Source organism: Pseudogymnoascus destructans (genome assembly GCF_001641265.1).
Source record: "Pseudogymnoascus destructans isolate 20631-21 unplaced genomic scaffold scaffold_16, whole genome shotgun sequence".
Lineage (NCBI taxonomy): Eukaryota > Fungi > Ascomycota > Leotiomycetes > Thelebolales > Thelebolaceae > Pseudogymnoascus > Pseudogymnoascus destructans.
Window position 1 is genome coordinate 729,173 of NW_020167535.1, and position 20,524 is coordinate 749,696.

At 50.5% G+C, this 20,524-nt stretch overlaps 2 protein-coding genes across 2 annotated transcripts; both read right to left on the reverse strand.

Moving 5' to 3' along the window:
• Positions 1-2,628: 2,628 nt before the first annotated feature.
• On the reverse strand, positions 2,629-4,432 carry VC83_05999 (uncharacterized protein; the record flags this gene model as incomplete). Its single annotated transcript, XM_024469606.1, has 2 exons — positions 2,629-3,574; positions 3,636-4,432. 2 exons carry the CDS (start codon positions 4,430-4,432, stop codon positions 2,629-2,631), a joined length of 1,743 nt encoding a protein of 580 aa, XP_024322422.1.
• A 1,000-nt stretch (positions 4,433-5,432) lies between these two features.
• Positions 5,433-20,382, reverse strand: VC83_06000 (uncharacterized protein; the record flags this gene model as incomplete). The annotated part of the gene is made up of 2 exons (XM_024469607.1): positions 5,433-13,034; positions 13,096-20,382. The coding sequence occupies 2 exons, from the start codon at positions 20,380-20,382 to the stop codon at positions 5,433-5,435; spliced, it is 14,889 nt and encodes a 4,962-aa protein (XP_024322348.1).
• Positions 20,383-20,524: the final 142 nt, after the last annotated feature.

Genomic DNA, 20,524 nt, shown 5'->3' on the forward strand with positions numbered 1-20,524 from the left:
CCACAGTTCGGCCTCCCCTTCCACCACAGCAACTCCCGAACCCGACGTAAGAAGGTCCCGCAGGAGGACGAACGGGCCGCTCAAGCAAACCACACCGCTGCACCGCGCGATGTGGTATAGCGGTGCGTGCGGGCGCACATGTAAACGCAGTGGTGAGTGAAGGGAGGAGGGCCCTGCAGGTACCGAACGACGGACGGCATTGTCCGTCCGTTTGCGGCGCGTCGTGTGAGTGCTGGGTCGGGGAGGAGGGAGGATGTGCCGCGTGAGGAGGGGATCCGCGGTTCCGCGGTTCCGCGGCTCCGCAGATCTGCGTGCGATCATGGCACCCGCAAGGCTAGTCACGCCAGCTAGTCACGCCCTGCATACTCGAGTACCTCCCACCTGTTACGGATTGCCTCATTCTGGGGTCGCGAATCCCTCCAGGCAATTTGTGGATTCCAAGGTCGAGCATCGACTGAGACGTGCATATTCAACCATTAATGTGTGGGTGCGGAGTCTCGGTCGGGGGAAGTGGATTGGCTGGGGAAACACACGCCACCTTCCTAAAAACCAGGGTTAGCACAAATCATCATAATAATCATGACTAAGTTATTCGAAAAAAAAAAAAGTCAAATATTACATAAGCATGCTTTATTCATAATCCCTGAATATTTAATAAATAATCATGATTATGATTAACGTACATGTATAGCGAAAGCGCCAAACAAGCGAAAGCGCCAAAATGATGCGGTGACCAAACCCCCCAACTAAATGTTAAATTCCTCAACAACAAAACATGCCCCATAAAAACGATGAAAGCCAATTAGTGCTAGCTATCCAGGCTATGCAAAGCGACCCAAAGTTACGCCTTCGAGTTGCTGCTAGGATCTATTCTGTGGACCACCGCAAGCTAGGTCGTCATCTAGAAGGTGTACCTTCACGACGCGATATCCAAGCCAACTCACGGAAATTAACTAACCTAGAGGAGTCCGTCCTTGTTCAGTATATACTCGACCTAGCTGCCAAAGGGTTTCCTCCTCGGCTGTCTGTTGTTGAAGATATGGCAAGTCGACTACTTGCAACACGCGACGCGTCACGCGTTGGGTCGCGTTGGGCTTCAAACTTTGTTAAGCGGCGTGTAGAGCTCCAGACACGCTTTCAGCGCAAATACGACTACCAGAGGGCTAAGTGCGAAGATCCAGAAGTTATTAATGGCTGGTTTGAGCTTGTGCGTAACACAATTGCGAAATATGGTATCGATGAAGCAGATATCTACAACTTTGATGAGACTGGGTTTATGATGGGCGTTATCTCAACTGCTATGGTTGTAACAAGCTCAGACGGGCGGGCAAAAGCAAAGAAGGTACAGCCTGGTAATCGGGAATGGGTTACAGTAATCCAAGGCGTTAGTTCTCAAGGTTGGGCAGTACCACCATTTATCATTGTTGCAGGCAAAAACCACCTTACATCTTGGTATGAGAATAGTGGATTTTCAAGCGATTGGGTGATTTCTGTTACTGAAAATGGCTGGACTACAAACGAGAGAGGCATGGATTGGATTCAGCACTTTGAGAAGCATACAAAGGCCCGGAGTGTTGGTGGTTATCGCTTGTTAGTCCTTGATGGTCATGAGAGCCACCACTCAGATGAGTTTGAGGAGTACTGCAAGGAACACAACATTATTACGCTTTGTATGCCTGCTCACTCTTCTCATCTACTCCAGCCACTTGATGTTGGCTGTTTCGGCCCGTTAAAGCAGGCCTATGGTCGGCAAATTGAAGATATGATGCAGGCTCATATTTCTCATATTACAAAGGATGACTTCTTTCCTGCCTTCCACGCTGCATTTAACACTACAATGACGGAAAGTAACATTTGAGGCGGGTTCCGAGGGGCAGGGCTTCTTCCATTTGACCCTGAGAGAGTGATATCTACACTTGATCTTAAGTTAAGGACACCAACGCCTCCAAGCTCCCGCCCAGGTACTGCTCAACCTTGGGTTTCTCAGACACCAAACAACCCAATTGAAGCTATGTCACAGTCTACATTTATTAAAACTCGGATTTCACGCCATCAAAATAGCTCTCCAACCTCAATCTATGCAGCTGTTGACCAGTTTACAAAGGGTGCATCGCAAATAATGCATCAATTAGCACTGCTAAAGGGAGAGAACCAAAACCTACGACAGGCAAATGAAGTACTAAGCAAGCGCCGGAGAGCTAGGAAAACACGACTACAGCAAGGAGGATCACTTAGTCAACAAGGGGCGCAAGAGCTACAGGATGAGAGGGATGTTGTGCAGCAGGTAGAGCAGGAAATAAGGGCAAGCCGTGGTCGGAAGCCAAGGGAAGAAACCCGTGCCCGTCGCTGTGGCAAGTGTGGTGAGACTGGGCACAATGCGCGCACGTGTCAGATTGTAATAGACACCTCTGAGGAAGAGGACTCCGAGTAGTTTCAATTGATTTCTAATGTTGTGGTAGATTTATCGCAATGTTTGTCGTGAGGGTAGATAATTTTGGCGCTTTCGCTTGTTTGGCGCTTTCGCTATACATGTACGTTACTAGTTATGACTAAATAATCATGATTATAATTCATTTTCTAATCCTGAAACTCGCCCCCCCCGACCCCACGCTACAAGCAACAACTCGACTAAACAACCCTCTGCGTCTCCGTCGCCACCTTCCTAAATCTTCCCTTCATCAGATCCCTACACGTCGCTCTGCTATTCTTAATATTCTCCTTGACAATAACCATCGTCGGCCTCTCAAAAATAAGATCAATCTCCTCCAGCGTCTTATTCTTCGTCTCCGGCATAAACAGCAACTGGTAAAACCAGCCCACCACCGCAATACCCCCGTAGAACCCGAGACACAGCCCGATGCCGGTGAAGGCCTGAAACATACCGCTGAAGTTGTAGGTCACGATGAAGCTGGAGAGGAACATCCAGGCGCTGGACACGGTCATGCCGTAGGAGCGGAGGTAGGTGGGGTAGACCTCCGAGGGAACGACCCAGGTTAGCGTGGCGTAGCAGCCGAAGAAGGCCATGTAGATGACCAGGCCCGTCAGGTACAGGCCCTGTACCAGAACCGTGTCGACGGCAGGGTCGAAGTTATAGCTGACACCCACGAGAATGAGACCAGTAAAGAACCCGGGCAGCATAGCAAGCGCCCAGAATCTGCGACCACAGAGCTCCATATAAAACACCGCCGGAATAGTCCCCAGAAGCAGCGCGCCGCCACCAACAAGAGACATATAATTAGCCTGCGTATCATCAAAGCCAATCGACCCCATCAAGACAGACATGAAATACATAACCGCATTGATCCCCGTAAACTGCCCCAAGAAGATCATCATATTCGCGTACACGAGAGCGCGGCGCGCGCGCGGGTTGGTGAAGAGGTCCATCCAGGGGAAGCGCTTGGTGCGGCCCTCTTGCACTTGGAGGACTTCGAATTCGAGCGAGGACTTCATCTCGTACAATTCCTCGCGCGATTCGCGGGTCTCGGTGCCGCGGATGCGTTTCCACACGCGGAAGGCGTTGAGGTAGTCGCCTTTGTGCATGAGCCAGCGGGGGGATTCGGGGACGTAGAGCGTGCTGTTGGGGGGGAGGTTGTTAGATGACGTTTAGTTTGTGAAGGTGGTAGATGATGACTTACCCAATTCCCATGATTGTAGAGAAGACGACGGAGGATCCGAGAATGTAGCGCCAGTTCCCTGGGAGTCCCAGGAAGATCGCTCCAACAGCGTATCCAAGGACCTCACCAAGAGCAATCATCAACTGGTAAAGGGAGACGAGGTTACCACGCAACCTCCTCTCAACAGTCTCAGCAACATAAACAGGCACCGTTCCGCCCTCAAGTCCAACTCCAGACCCAAGAATCAAACGCGCCACAACCAGCATGGGGAAGTCGATAGCACCCGCGCACAGCGCAGCGCCAATCGTATACAGCACACACGCGATGAGAATAGACATTCTGCGCCCGAGGTACTCGTTACATGGCGAAATAAGGAACGCTCCGATCACAGCTCCGAGCGGCATACCTGCATTGACCAAACTCGACTGCTTCGAGTCGAGCCCGAGGTCCTTGGGAAGATACAGGTTGGCGCCTGAGATGAGGGATTGGTCGAGGCCGGAGAGGAGACCGCCCATGGAGGCGAAGACGACGAGGAAGTAGGTGAAGTGCTTGGGGTTTTTGAAGTTGATGGCGAACATATCTTTTTGCGGGCCTGCGGCCTCGATCTCGGTCTCCATCTGCGCGATGAGGGTGTCGACATCTTCGTGTAAGTTGACATGGTCACCGTGCTCAAAGTCTTGTCCCGGCTTGGTGAACTCGGGTGCCATCCAGTTGGGGTGGTCCTTCTCTGGGATGGACGCCATGATGAAGCTGTTCTTTGAGATCGGTGTTGAAATTGCTTGCTCTTGTGACAAAAAGCTGGGGAGGTGAGACCTCATATACAAAATCTACATTCTGAAAATTCGGGCCTTCTCCATTCCTCACGCAAGACCATGAGGGGAGATGTGGAGAAGTTTTCGCGGGGCATAGGTATTCTCCTCATTCCCTCAAAGGGAGCCTCGTGGGGCCGTTGGCGCTCTCCTCATATCCCTCAAGGAGGAACCCCGCGGGGGTGCTCGTTGGGCAGATCGACATCATCGCTGTGGATACTCGTGGTCTCGGTGGTTTTCTCATCCAAAGGTCTCATCGCCGTATGGCTCCATACTGTCTTTCACAAGCTGCGTGAAAATAACGGCTATCCACCATGCGAATCATTAGCGGGAATCAGCATCTCCTAATCGCCAGCCGAAGAATAGCACCGATGCCGCTACGAAGATCCTATACGATAATAGCCTCCGTACCGAGAGACGCCGTTCGATCTTGGTGGCTGTTGGTGCGAGTTGGTGGTAGTTGGGGCGAGACTATAAGCCTTCCAACTACCGGTACTACGCTACCGGATCTCTGGAGTGCTCCATTGGGAGTAGCACCGCCATGAGCCGTCCAGCAAGGCTCGCGGCTGAGCGGCTGGACTCCGGCCTAGAGATTGAGGGTTTCGAACCTTGCCCCTTTTGTCCCCAGCCATGGAAATTTGGAGAAACGTGGGCGTTGTTGATAATCAGTTTGCATACTTTTATGGGCCATGCGGGGTCAAGAGGTGGGGAAGAGTGGTTTTGAACGTACGTGGGTGTTAATGGGAATCTCCGTGGAGCTTCAGCAACGGGGCAGTCTCGCGTCACTGTCAAAACATGGAGTAAGTATGTGCAATACCTGATTTCGTGATGAAAGTTGGGATTCACGGGATAGCCAAAAGCGAAATTGAATCCTATCTAATGACTTTGCAGCCGCACTATGTATTCCAACAATAAATCGCTCTCCAATATCCCCTCCAACACCTTGCATGCAACGCAACGCGCCCTTTTATATACGCCCAACAATCAAAATATTCAATATACCACGCCATCAACCAGATGAATCCGCAACCTCCGCAAACCACTGCCTCAACAACGTTGCTAACACACCAGGCAACTCCTTCACATCTCCCACCACAAGATAGTACTGGAACGGGAACGTATCCAAGTACCTCTCAATCTTGACATTCGAGGTACCCGTATACTCGTCCTTCACAAACTTGGCCTCCTTGAGATCCATAACACTCTCCCCCTTCTTCTTATTCCTCACATCATCAACAATAATGAACACAATCATAATCCTCTCCTCAATCGCCTCACGCAGCAATCTGCGAATCGGCTCATGCTCGCTAGAATCACAAACCCCATCCGAAATAACCAGCTCCAACTGCCACAAATCCGCCGGCGCATTCGACGCCTTCGCCCTCGCCGCACGAAACAACTCAATCGACTCCCTCACCAACCTCGTAACATCCGTGCGCGCCTGCTCGAACCCAAAGTGCTGAAACACGCGCGGCCCCGCATCAGCAGAGAACGGCGTATCGAAATCATGCGCCACCTTGACGCTGTCGCCGAAGCCGAGCACGCAGATCTCGCCGACCTCGAGCATGCTGAGCGATTTCGAGACCATGGCCAGCGTCTCGAAGGCGAGGGCGCCGGAGCCGGATTCGCCCATCGACTTGGAGTCGTCGACGGCGAGCATGATTTGGTAGGAGCGCTTGGAGGGGACGGAGCGGCGCATCCAGATCTTGTCGCGCTTGAAGGAGGAAGCGATGTAGGGGATGATGCGCTTGATGTTTAGGCGCTTGCCAGTGCGGAAGTCGCCGCGCATCTTGGTAGCTAGCGTGGGGGCGAGGATGAGACGGAGTTGTTCGGTGAGAGAGAGAGATAGGTCTCGGGTGGAGGCCTCGTAGTCGGTCCATAGTTGGCGGGCAGAAGCGGAGTCGCGAGAGAGTTCGACGGCTCCAGAATCATCAATGTGGGTTGCATCGAGCTCTCTGTCCACCTCCTCAACATCATCCTCGATATCGGTCGGCTGTTGGGGAACATATTGCTCTGGATCGCGATCTTCCTTGGCTTGGTGGATCGCAGCTCCGGCACGGCCTTCGTATGCGTCAGTCGACTCTGGCTGTGCTTCGGTGTCCTCGAGACCCATAGCATCATCGTGGTCGACATCGTCCTGCTCAACTTCATCGGGCTGGAAAGCCTCTGGCATCTCTTTGGTTTCCGTATCGATGGCCATTGACTCGTCAACTGCATGAGCTTGGTCCTCCATAGCCGTTCCAAGAGCTTGCGTAGTATCTTCCTCCGCTTCCTCATCTTGAAGATGCTGGAACTCGGAGGTCTCATTCTCATTATCCATCGGTTGGTCCTGGCCCTTCTCTTGCGACTGGGGAGCATCGCGAATATTTGTCTGCTGGCGATGCCAATTGTCCAGAGCATCACCAAGCTTCTTGAATGGCTGGGCATCGGCGGCGTCCTGTGTCTCGTCGTTCGACGTGGGTGCCTCGCCTTGTGCCTGTCTGCCATTTTCGCCTTCCTCTGCCGCTGCATCTTTCTGTTCAGAGGCGTCACCACCTCCACCGCCATCCTCCCTCTGGGCTTTGCTGGATGATTCCTTGTTGTCGTCGGCGTTATTGTTGTCTTCTTGATCTTTCCCAACACCCTGCGCCTCGCTTGGAATCACGTTCTCGTCATCCGCCTTGGCGTCGTCGTCGTGATCACGTAGAAGGTTCTCTTGCTTCTCAGGCTCCTCCTCTGCATCTTCACCTTCGGCCTTCTCACCCGCCTCATTGGTATCTTCTCCGTCGCCCTCCTCATCCTTCTCATCGAGATCGATCACGTCCAGATCTTCTCCCATATCCTGATCCTCTTGGCCCTCCGTGTCTTCACCATCCATGTTTTTATCGTCACTCTCGTCAACCTCATCACCTTCTTGATCCTCACCTTCAATATCTGAGAGATCTTCCATGCCATCATCCTCGTTATTCATTTCCTTCCCTTCGTCATCCTCTCCATCCAAGTCCATGTCTTCCGGCAAATCAAGTGCATCGCCGTCATCAGCATGAGGATCATGCTTCCCAACGTCATCTTGCTGCGTCACCTCCTCGCTCTGCTCAGCTCCAACCTCTTCTTCCTCTTCTTCTCCCTCTACCTCCTTCTGTTCAGGGGCTGGCTTGTCATTCTCCGTAGCGGCAACTTGTTCGTCCTTGTTTTGCTCGCCCTTCGAATCATCACCCTCCTGATCTTTGTCCGCTTTCTCTCCATCTCCATCCCACATCTTCTCATCCACAGCATTTGGATCCAAATCATCAACATCCCCGGTTTCTTCTTCAATATCGTCCTTGTCATCCTCGTCACCAGATCCTTCTTCATCTTCACCCTTCTCCTCAGCTTCGCCCATTTCTCCTTCCATATCCGCATCTGCCATATCCACTGCATCTTTCTCGTCTTCAATGTCATCCTCCCTGTCTCCCTTGTTGGGCTCCTCAGCCAACTCCGTAAGATCTTCGTCCTCTTGGATATCCTTGCTAATATCATCTGCACCCTCGCCCTCACCAAGCCCTGTTCCACCCTCCAGTTTATCGGTCTTGCCTTCCTGGGAGTCCGATTTCTCCGCAGGAGTACAGAACCCTTGAGTTGCAATCTGGATGAAGGTCTTCGCCAAAATATAAGTCATTTTGCAGGTCGCTCGGTTGAGCTGAGCATATCTCGCAATGGATTGCTGGAGAATATTGAAATATTGCTCCACAGTAGGCAGGGTAACGGCGAACATGGCTCCTGCAACGCGGCCGACCCGGGGATCACTGAGATCCAATGACTTCAACACCGTGAAAGCTTCGTTGATCTGTTGGTTGATCTCAGTGCTGTGCAGAAACGTGAAATTATTACGGAGGCTGATGTCGTTATCTGTAAGCCACAGAGGATCTTCTGTTGAAGTTGGCATTGTGGAGATGGACTTTGAAAGTTTCTCAATTGCAACAAGAATTGAATCGCAGATCTTCGATATGTTCTTATCAAGGGCTGGAATATCAGCGCTATTGCCGATTTCTTCTACAATTAGGGGTTCTGTTGCTGTCCATGGTAGAATCTGCTGGAGAATATAATCCAAATGAGGATGCGATGTCTTTAAGAACTCGATATTGACCCGCAGACCCTTAATCGCGTCGTGAACCTCAATTTCCAGCTCAATATGGCTGGAAGATTGAAGGCCACTGGGCAGTATCGGGAGGCGGTTGTAGGTTTGGCGAAAGATGTCAAACTTTTCAATCCATAAGACTAAGACCTCGTCGACATCAGAGTTGGTCTCGCTGCCGAGTCTGTTGTGCGTCTTCAGCAAGCCCAAGGCGACTCGTAGGATGCTTGGCAGCCATTTCAGAGAAGGCGCATATGTAGTAGAAGATACGACACTTGCGATGTCGTACTTGCCTCCAGACCAAAGGCCAGTAGCTTGCTTAATAGATTCGCTAAGAGCTGTGGAGTCAGAGACAGCCTGCGCGAGTGCGTTTCTCTGCTGGATCACGACCTGAAGTAGACCTTCGAGCAGCCCAGAGCTACGAGCGGCTTCTGCGAGACTCAAGTCTTCATTGTGCCCTCTTGTCGCAAGTCTAGCACGGGGAACCAAGTCTAATGTTTGGCTATAGTAGTAATTGATTCCAGAGAAATCGAAGGCGTCCGATTGTGGCAGATTGTCAGCGTTAGCCAAGACGACCGAAAGGGAATCTTGCTGTGCAAGAGCAGCGGTGCCCAGGTTGTGTCTGATACCCATTTCACGCAACTCTTTGAGCGTCTCGGCAAACAACTTGCGCTTTCTTGTCTTCAAGTGCTTGACAGTCACCTTGTTGTCTTCCGTAAGGACAGAAGGTGTGGCCTTTTGCAGCTGCGCTGCTGTAGTGACGATATTACCAAGGAAAGAGTCGATGTATTCCGAGACATTAAGATTGTCTTCGGGTATTTGAGAAGCATCATCCATCATTCCCACGGTCTTGGAGATATTTATGTACCGCGGGCTCTTCTTGGCCCAGTGTGGAACTTCGGCCTCACAAAGGGCCAAAGCAGATTTGTCGACAGTTACAAGAGCCTTGTGGTTCGCCACGACAACGTTTCCGACTGTGCCATCCTGCTCTTCTGGCAACCCTTGCTTCAAAACTATCTCCATCGGTTGACTCAACAGAGCTCTGTACTTTCGAACCAACTTGAACAGCTTGTGGTGAGATCTCTTAGCACTATCTCTCAGGGCCACAATGTTCGTATCTTTCCAACTAGCAAGGAGAAGAACGTCCTTCATTGCTTTCTCAAGAGACACACGGCCCTTGCGCAAGTTTTCGCCTACTTGCCCCTCGTATCGAGAATAGAGCCCGAGGAAGCTCGACACGGCGTTCTCGATTATTGTCATGAGAGGGTAGTCAATAGCGAGCATCTTAAGGTGCTGCCGAAGCTGCTTGATCATTTGCAGGCGTTGGGCATACTGCCCTTGAATAGCTGTGGCAAAATATGTCTCAAGATCTTTCAGGAGTTTTTGTGCGTATGTTCTCAATTCCTCTTCCGAGCTTGAAAGTTCCAGCGGCGCCGCAATAACGACCTGATAGGCAATGAACCACCAAGACTTTGCGTCATCATCGCACTTCTTATCCTCCATGTCGAATAATTTTGACCAGGTTGTGAGCTCAAGGCGACGCCAGTTGACAATTGTTTGAGTTAATCTGTCATAGAGAGCAGTGGCAGAGTTGACTCGGCTCGCCCAGCCACCAAACTGCCATTCGTGCATGTACGTATGAACTTTCTCGACTTTCGTGATGATCTTTGCAATGGGTTCAGTGTGGTAGAATTCGAGAAGCTCCCTGCACGAAACAAGCACATCGTCGAGCGGCTGCATATGGCCGATCTCGTCAACTTCCTGAAGCTCGCGGAACCGAAGTTGGACTTGGTGAATTAATCCCACGAGCTTACGAGCCTCGGGAAGGTTGGGATCTAGGTAGAAGTTGTAGGTGTCGGAAGTGGTTGTGTCTGCACTCAAGGCCTGAATTTTGTCATCCAAAAGAAGCAATGCGCCAGGCAAGAGTGACTCCGTTAGTCCGCGAGATGTGGCTTGTCCGCTTCCATACAACGAAGTATCGGTGTTCCAGATGGTTCCAATACGAGACGCCATCGTACGTATTAACGACGTGATCTTATCTGCCGGGACGCTCTTGTTTAAGTAGATCTCAGCATGGAGCTTCGCGAGGATAATCGCCGTATCACGAGCGGCATGGTGAATTGTTCCACCAATTGGCTTAGATTCTTCTTCGTCGAAAGCTGGGAAGAGCTCATTAAACTGCTCTTGGTCCTCTTCATTTTCGTCCTCGAAGCTACCCTTGAAGCGGTACAGTCCGCCTTTGACTTCAGCTTCCTCGCGATCAAGCTCGAGGCGCTTACTCCACTGTTCGAAACAGCCGTGGAAGATATTGTAAAGAATTTGGCGCTGCTCGTCACCGAAACTGTCGATACCATCAATGCTCGCAATAGTAGCAATCTGGCCAAGGACTTCCAGGGGTTGTTCCAAGCTATTGGAGTCATCGAACTCGGCTTCGCCTCCAAGGAACGGAGTCATTTTGCTAAGAGCCACGATATTTCGGGCATTGTTCGAAGGCTCTTCTGCAGACATGCCAGCCATGAAAAGACCAATTTGCAAGCATCGAAGCATGCTGACAAGTGGAACTGTCATATCGCCATAAGCGCGGAACCTGTCTGAAAATCGGCGGACTATCTGGACGACATTGCTCTGAAGGAGCTTCAAGCTCTGAATAGAGTCGTCGGAGCTGGAATTGAGCTGGCTGAACAACAAGGCATGCGGTCTAGCTGCCAATACGCTGTTCAACAAGTTATTGAACTCTCCTTGGAGCTGATCCAATTCAGAAACTGTAGGGCGAAAAACTTCTTGGGGCGTCTCGGTGGGTTCGCCCAGTTCATTAATCTCTGCCTCCAGCAGCTGGCTCCTTAAGTTCGAATGTTGGCTAGTGAGAATGACTTCGAATTTTTGGAGTGCACCAAGTCGGGTTTGAAGAGCCTGGCTCATTTCAATATGACGTTCACGCTCCAGGCGTTGCCTCTTTTCTGGATCATATGATCGATCTGGTACATAGAGTGCCAGAACACCAACAGCAAATTGCACCCATCCTAATGCTGAATGTTGTGCCTGGTTGCCCGCATGTTTCTTAACAGCTGCAATTGACACTAACGCAGGCATGAAATGCTCTTTGATGGCATGTTGAAGCTGTGGAGGGCAAGTGTCCGCTTCATATACAGACTTGAATGATGCTGGATGGAGAACCGCCAATGTGGCCATGGAGTATGAAGAGGGTATAGGTAAACTGTCAAGTTCACCTGCAGCTACCCTGAAATTTACGGCGAGTTCTGCATTGTGAGCTCCCACAATATCCACCATAAGCTCAACTAGGAACATATCCATGTCAAGGAAGTGGTTTCTGCTCAAGGATGCACTTGCTTGAATCAACTGGCGACCCATTATTGGCAATTCAGTCTCCAGTAGCCTCAGCGAGTTAAGGGTGACATCGCTCGAATTGTGCAGCTTGTGGATGAGTGATGCAGAGAACGAATCATTTATTGGTTGAAGTCCGTCTCCAGAACCCCACAGATAGTCGGTGCTGAAGAGCGGGTTGGACGAGGGGCTAGCAGAAGCCAAATGCATCAGAGATGCAGTTGAATGGTTTGCAAGGACCATAGTCTCTGGGTCGGTAGCGTCGAGGTTGCCTCCTTGACTGAAAGTCTTTGTGTGCATGGCCTGCAGTGCCTTGTATTGACGTAGAGCTTCGAATTGTGATGCGAGGAATGGAGTGACACTGGCGGTTTCTTTCCCAGCTATGGCCTCGAGCCTCTCCAGTTCAGTGCTCAGCGTCTTAATCAGGGAGCGGCCATCAACATCTGCTGTAAGCAGGGTGTGGTGCGCCTTGACCAACGCAGACATGATTCCGGCGAGCTCTGAAACGGAAATCGAAATCTTCCATCTGAGAGCATCAAACTTCGCAGCCAGCGCCTCCATCTCGAGAAGCATTTGCAGTTTCTCGGTGCTCGAAACTGGTAGTGGTCTAAATTGTAACCACAGAGTCTCCATACTCAAACCAGTAGTCAAACTAAAACCAGAATCGAAGTTGTGCTTGAGTCTCTTCTGAAACCATTCAACTATGCCACCCGGGTGCACCTTTGCGAGACGTGACAACAAATCGGTTCCTATAGCGAGATGCGCTTGGAAAGTTGCTTCTTCGAATTTTCCGGTCTGGGCAAGCCTATATGTCTGCCACCAGAATTGCATGATCTCTCTCAAAATTCGGCTGTGGACGGCCGAATCCGATGATGGGGCGTTTTGTAGGAATTCGTGGAATGTCTGTAAACTTTCGTGAAGGAATTCTGCGATGGAGACTGTTGAATCTTTTGCTACAGATGGGACGCGGTCTCGGACCATCGATCGCTGGAGGCGATTCATCTGGGATGGCTTCAAGGTCGATAGCGTGCGGAGCTGTTCTTCTTGTGCCTCTTGGCCATCAAGGGCTTCCACCTGAAGCTCAAGGACGGTGCCAAGCCAATAGCTTTGGTTTGTGGTGGCAGGATACTGTTGTAGCAAAGGCACCAGAGGTGAGTTTGTAAGCGTATGGATTGTCTACATTAATTATTCTATCAGTACATGTTTTACAGTTAAAATTGAAGGCAAGGTCACTGACCTGCGACTCTTTGAAGCTCCCTGGGAGACCCAATGCTCCTGCGAGCCCGTCGTACATCCGATTGACAGCGTGTGCCAATCCCTGACTTTTACCAGGTTGAAGAGCCTCTAGGTATCGAGCAATTATCTTGCCAGTCTCTTCGTTAATAAAAGGCGGGCTGACGAGGCCATTCTGGATTGCCTGGGCAAATCTTGGAAGCAGATCCGTATCAACTGTGGATACATGGTCCAATGCCACTTTAGTTAGTGAGCCGAGCTGCGCTGAAGGACCTTCTGCTTCCAAGGCTTTAATCAAATTTCGAAATCGCTGTTGAGAAGGCTCAAGCACAGGAGGAATTGTAGACTCGGTCACCGAATCGCTAGAGATGACCGGGGCATCAAGGAATATCTCAATAGAACGGTTTCTCATGGCTCTCGAGAGCTCACCGAAACGAGCGTCCATCGTCATGAAGAGACGGAAGTTCGGGTGCGGCCTTACAAGCTTTGGTTCTCCGTCTGGTCCGCAATGTTCGTTGATACTCAAGAAGCCAGAAGGCTCAAGCAAAGAATTCAAACGATCAAGAACAGACGAGCTGCACAGGTTAGCGTTATCGAGGACTAGCCATTTCCCCTCTTCGAGGGCTTTGACCAATACACCGTCGACCCATTCGAAACGAGCGCTTTCGATCTTGTTTGGGTGGTCAACGAAGTGTTGGCACGTCGTCAAAAATCCTTCCAGCTCTGGGAGTGAAGTCTTCTCATAGAGAGAAACCAATACTTGGAGGATCTTGGCAAAATAGTTGGACGAAACTTGATCCGGATTCTTACACATGCTAAGAATCTCGATCGCTTCGTCTGGAGCGGCTCGTGGAATGGACGATAAAACTTTGCCTTCAAGGAACACTGACAGACTTTGTAGGAAGGCCGCAGATGATCGTTGGGGATCCAGCTGTTCGAAGCCACCTACCAAGTCCATGGTATCGATATCAGAGTTCAGTGGGAATACCACCAGCTCGGCTCCAGCAGCAGCAGCTACGTGCTGGACGAGGCTGCTCTTGCCTGAACCTGAAGGGCCAACTAGTATACAAGGCATATTTTGGCTGAGACATGTCATGATAGACTCGATCTCCGCATAGTGCTTCCTCACATCTTCGTGGGGGAATGGGAATCGTTGAATGAGCTGGTTTCGTGGCAGATACGCCAAGCCCACCTGGTATGCGTCTGATGCGAGATTTGGAAATAGGTGGCGGAAAGGAATTTCGTATCCAAAGACTTGGGTGAAAATTCTGTTGACATGGTCTCTGTCCTTCGCTGTTCGGAATCTCTGGCGGAAGATGAGGTTTAAGAAGTCGGCGGGGGTGGCCGCACCCGTGAGAGAGTCATTGGATGCTAATAATTGAAGCCATCTCAATGTGTCACGAAGGTTGAACTCCCAGGGGCCTCCCTCAGAGCCAAACCTTCTCTTGTAGACAACCTCTTGTTCCAGCGCAGATACGAACCCAATTATATTAGCCATGATCGCTTTGTCCATGTCTGGGAAATTATGTTGGCAAATAAGAGTCAAATCATCGTTTCTAAACACGTCAGCATACACAACGGTAAATCGGTTGACAAAGGAGCTGGGAAGGCCCTTGCGGCCACCTCCTTGGTGGTGGGGATTCTGGGCCGCAAAGACGGAAAAGTTCGGGTGACGCTTGAATGTCTGGTCGAGCTCCGAAATGTAGACTTCTCCTCGATGATCGAGACATGCGTTCAAACCTTCAAGAACTGATTGTGATGCCAAATTCATCTCGTCGAGAAGCACCCAATCGCCCCTTTGCATTGCTTGAAGGAAAGCCGCATCGCGCCATGCGAAGTTACCAGCCTCAGCCCCTTCAACAGGTACATCTGACCCAAACAGATCCATAAGATCTGTTTGTTCGGACAAGTTGATACGTGTCAATGGCTTGCCAATAGCCTTTGCGAGAGCTGCTATCAGAGTAGTCTTTCCCACTCCAGGGCTTCCCTCGATGAGAATTGGCTTCTGCACTTGGAGCGCACGGACTACCCTCATGGCGTTAAGCTTCGTGGTAGGAGCATCAAAGGCGAATCCCGTGTCCGCCTGGGAAATTGCTGCCTTTGGAATTTGGAAATCTCCAAACGCAACGAACCCATCTTCTTTGTTGTTCACCTCCACGTTGGTATAGTAAATTGCAGATACGTTGTGGTTGAGAAAGCTGCTGAGTTGCTGTAGGCAGGTTGCTCGCTCCTCAATAATGCTTTCTGGGTTGATAGCAAGCAGTGCAGCCGGGTTGGCACCAAGAGTATCAATATAAACCATTGCTGCACCATGGAGGATTGCAAAATATGGGTCTTGTGGCTTCGATCCGTTAACGAAGCTAATCCAAGCCAGAAGGTCTCTGACGGAGATTGACTGTGTAGAAGATGACCGGTATTTCTTGCCAAACCATTCAGCGAAATCAACCATTGACTTCGCAAACTTCTTAGTGGGTGCATTCAGCTTGGAGTCAACAATCTGCAACACATCCTCCATCTCCGAAAGCGACGGCACCCAGATCTCCGTGAAACGGTTGCGCAATGCAGGAGACAACTCGCGCTTACCGTAATCGCCACCAGGGTTCATTGTTGCGAAAAATTGGAAACCCTCGGTCGCTTCAACGAAAGAGTCAGTAATCCCCTTTTCGGCAAGTAAAATGGTACGCTGTGGCTCAAGGACCGAATTTAATCGTTCAAGCACAGAGTCATCGGCCAAGGATATTTCGTCCAGCAAGAAGAATTCGCCATCTCTCATTGCCTGAACGAGGCTTCCATCAGACCATTCGAACAATGCCTTGGCCTTAGATTGACCATTGTAGATGCGTTGTCTCAGGTCTTCTGGGACACTAACACGTTGCTCCTCGCTGAGACTGTTGTATGCGGCCGTCAACTGCTCTACGTCTTCCAGAGGGGCGTCGGTTTGAATATTTAGACAGTTTAGAGCAGCCTTCAGATCATCCTCGAGCTGCTTCAACACTGCAGCGCGGTTTCTCACCGGGCGCTGCGCTCCAATCAGATCACCGGTTTCGGTATTCTGATGCGCATTAACAATATGGAGCTCTTTGCCGAATGCTTCGGCGAGCATTTGACAGACTGTAGTCTTCCCGCATCCCGTCTCTCCGACAAGTAATACAGGCTCGTTATTTCTCATTGCATGCGAAACGAGTACGTATAGCCTGCGCATGGCACCTGTCCACACAACACCCTGCGCATTCGAGGTTTCGTTGTGCAACTGAATCTCGGGTGAAGCCTCAGCACTATACAAAACAGAGGGGTCAATTTTAACTTTCATGACCTTCTCAATGATTTCCTTCACAGCCTGCCTTTCCTCGGTTTTGCGGACCCTCTCGCCGAGCAACATGTAACCATTCGCCGCCAGCTGTTCGCGATTGTCAGCATCGCGTAAGGCCCAACGGAATAGGTCACGAAGGGTGGCAAAACTGTCTTTCTGCTCGAACAATCGGCTGGACTGGCGGAGTCTTGATAGCTCCTTGTAGACTGTCACGATTCTCTTGCAGTCCGAAGGGGCGGTATTCTTGCTGCGGTTCTCCAAGATGTACTCCAGCTCATCCTCGGGGATGTCGTCGAAGTGAAGCTCCAAAAATCGGTTCCTGAAGGCACGGGAGAGTGTTTTACGCCCACCATATAGACCAGGCGGGTTTTGAGTGGCAAACAGCATGAAATTCTCGTGGGGTCGGACAATTTCCTGCGTCTCGGGAATCAGAAGCTCCCTGTTGTCGTCGAGAAGTCTGTTGAGTGCTTCTAAAACATCGGTTGGTGCCAAGTTCAGCTCATCCAGCACAATCCAGTGTCCCTCTCGGAGTGCCTGAACTAGAAGACCTTCTTGAAACTTCAATTGCCCATCAGTACCAGAGACGTAGGTTCCGAGATATTCCTGAAGATCGGTGTGCTCGTGATTATTGATTCTGATGAATTTGTTGCCACTAAATTTGGCAAGGTACTCGATCATACTTGTTTTACCAGCTGAAGTGGGACCTTGGACAAGGACTGGGAATCGCCTCGTTGATGTGGCACGAACAAGGTTGAGCATGTTACGCTCCACAAAGGGAGTGATAATGTAGTGCGGCTGCTCTTGTGGAGTTTCGCGGCCCTGAAGCATCCAATACTGCCGATCTCTCTTATTGTTCATAAATCTAACGTATTGTCTGCCATCTTCAGGGTGACGAGGGGTCTGCGCCAAAAGCGCTTGTGGGTTTCCGTGGCTATCGAGAAGGTGGTGGTTGATGAGAGGGACGAGCATTTTCTCGGACTCTCGGTTTAGGAGGGTCAAGAATCCCATCGCAAAACCTTCGTATAGAGCCCTACGAAGACCATACGAAGGAGCAATTTCGGTCACATAACTCAATACTCGAGTAAGTGTACGCAAACTGAAGTGAGGAACTTGGCTTGCTCCGTCAACAAGCTGTTTATCGTCGGCCATGCGCTTCGTGTTCATGTACAGGCGTGCAACATCGTGAGCGGCCCGCTCATCGTTAGTGCTTGAACTCTTGAGGTAGACTTTGATGACTGCCAGGAGATCATCCAGGTTCTTGTCGGGGCTGTCCACATAAATCTCCGTGAACCTCGATCGCAGGCCCATAGGTAAATCACGCTTTCCAACATCTGTAGCTGGGTTCATGGCTCCAAATATGCGGAAATTCGGGTGCGCCTGTACTCTTTCTATCTCACCCGTCTCGGAGAGAAGAATAGATGGCTTCGTGCCAGAACCACCCAAAAGGAGATCTGCAATACTTTCTAGCGTGTCTGGGGATGCCAAGTTGATCTCGTCAAGTAACACCCATTCGCCATTCCTCGCAGCTTTAACGATGTTGCCCTCCACGAATGTGAATGCAAACCCCTTCGAGCCGCCAGAAAGTTGAACATCAAATTGCTCCAAGCTCTTCGAAAACAGGTCCCATCGAGGCTTGAGAGACAGTAATGACTGTAGCTTCGATTCTGTCTTTCTCCTTTTCACCGGTGCTTCTGGCGCGTCTCTTGCCTTGGCAGCATCGAGCTTCTCAAGATCCGACACTATCCTGTCGAACATCTTCGGCGCTTCCCGCCATAATTTTGAAACTTTGGTCCAATGCCCTTTCGCAACGCACTTGCCTATCGACTCGAGGTATTTCTGGTTCCTGCTCGCAGAAATACCAGTGGCCGCAAATAAGTCATCAAACTCCTCTTTCAAGGGAATCGCCAAACTCCTGACATTCACTGGCTTGAAACCACCAAGCAAGTCTCCGACTTCACTCTGCTGAGACAGATTGACGGCGGTGAGCTTGTACCCGAGCGAGTCTGCAAGTTGTTGAATAACAGTCGTTTTACCGATACCTGTCTCGCCAACCAGCAAGACAGGCTCGGCCATTTTCAGGGCAACGCCGACTTGCTCAAGCAGTCTCTTCGCGTGGGTGGTGTTGGCAAATGGCCGAGTCTTCTTGGACAGTTTGCTAACGCGGTGTAATGTTCGTCGCTTAGGAATAGTGACTCTCCCGACCTGTAGATGGGTTTCCGTGTCGTTGAGGCGGGGGACGTGGTTATCCAAATAGTGGGCAGCTCTTTGAGGAGGGATGTGCATCTCCTCTGCAATCGCTGTGATGACGGTTTTTCTGGCTTCTTCGGTTTGAAGGCTGCTCGCAAAGCAATCCGCTGCCTCCATAAACATCTCATCCTTGGTCCCTTCTGTGATGGGCTCTTCGCCAGTCTTCGATCCTGCAGCTAGTAGAGTAGCTTCCAGGCGACGGCACCACTTCAATAAATCGCGAGGGCTTATTGGGCGTCCCAACGAAGTTTTGCTTTTCAAGGCAAACGATGGGTTTTGAGCCAACGAATAAAGGCGCTCGTAGACCGAGATAATTCCTGGCAAAAACTTATGAAGCACAGGGTGTGTGCCGTTTATAATTTCTTGGAACTCTTGCCGGCTAGGCATCTTAACTGGAACCCTATTCCATAACCTTGCTCCAAGCATGTGCATCGCTGGAGGATTCTCTTGTCCGTTCATATTCAACGATGTTCGAATGCTGGCAATCAAGCGGAATCCGGGTGCCGCCCGAATTGTCTCTCCTCGGCTGGGTATCAAAAGCTCTCCTCTCTCTATTAATGGTAAAATAACGCTGATAACTTCATTAGGCGCACGATCAAGATCTTCAATAAAAACCCAGCGACCTTCACGGATCGCTGTAGTTAATACACCAGCGCGCCACGTAAATGATCCCGGTGTTGTGTCTGTGGCATACATGCCGATTAACATCTTCGCATCCGTCTGCTCATTGAGATGCAATGTCACCATGGTCGATTCCTTTCCAAGCTCGCGGGCAAAGTCATTAACCAATGATGTCTTGCCTGCTCCAGAAAGCCCATGTATGAGAAGAGGTGAACTTGATAGCAGTGCTTGCGCAAAGTCCTCTTTATTGTTGGCAGTTGTGATTGTAGTGATGAGAGACGAGCCCCTTGAAGGCGTCCCATCAGGACGAGGGAGGAGAACCTGGCCACATCTGACAACCAGTGGGGAAAGTCCTTGAGGTTGTAGCTGCTGCGGTCCACTTTCAGAAGCCTGCATGGCGAGTCGCATCGCAACAACATCTTTTATTTTCCGGGCTTCGTAGAGGCTTAGAAATCCGTAATCGATATTGTCCCCGTCATAATCGCCCATGACAGGACTGTTCTTGCCCACATGAGCTGCCAATAGCTCCTCGAGCTTCACATCAGATGCCGATAATAGCAACGCCAGTATCCTCGCGGCAAGGTATCTGACTACCTGGTTGTCATGTCGTAATAGATTTTGAATCTTGCTTGCTGATATCAAGTTTATATATAATGCTCTATCAAACCTCAAAAGTCGGAAGCCTGAAAGTAGCAGCGATTGCAGACCCGTATCTGATAGTTCTGAAATATTGCTCGAGGATTCGTCCGACAAATATCGTAATTCGCGGCCGGAGGTAGTATTCCTTTGGCTGGTGGTGTAGTTTGCCAAATAAACGTGGAGGCATGGCGCAAACGGTAGAATTCTCGCAAAAGCTTCGATTATGGCAGGATCTTGCTCTTTCCCTTGTTTTCCTTCTACCCATCTTGAACAGGTGTCTGCGAAGATATTCTCGAATCGTGCGAAAATCCTTGACGTCAATCGTGGTATCGCACCCGCAGCAGCTATCGCATCCAGATACCGTGGAGAGCTTCCGTTGCGAATTATGCTGAGAATTTCAGAGGGTAATTCCCCCAAGACAATCTCATCTTGAAGGATTGCCTCGTGTCCCTTGAACATATTAATTTCGTCCATGGCGCGGGGTATGGCACCACTCAATGTCGAAGTTGGTTTGTTATCGCCGCTGTATCTGAACTTTTTTTTGGAGATCGATGGAAAATGGCATGCACGGACCATCAAGCGGCCGCTTCCACCAGGTCCAAATTGCCGCTAGTGG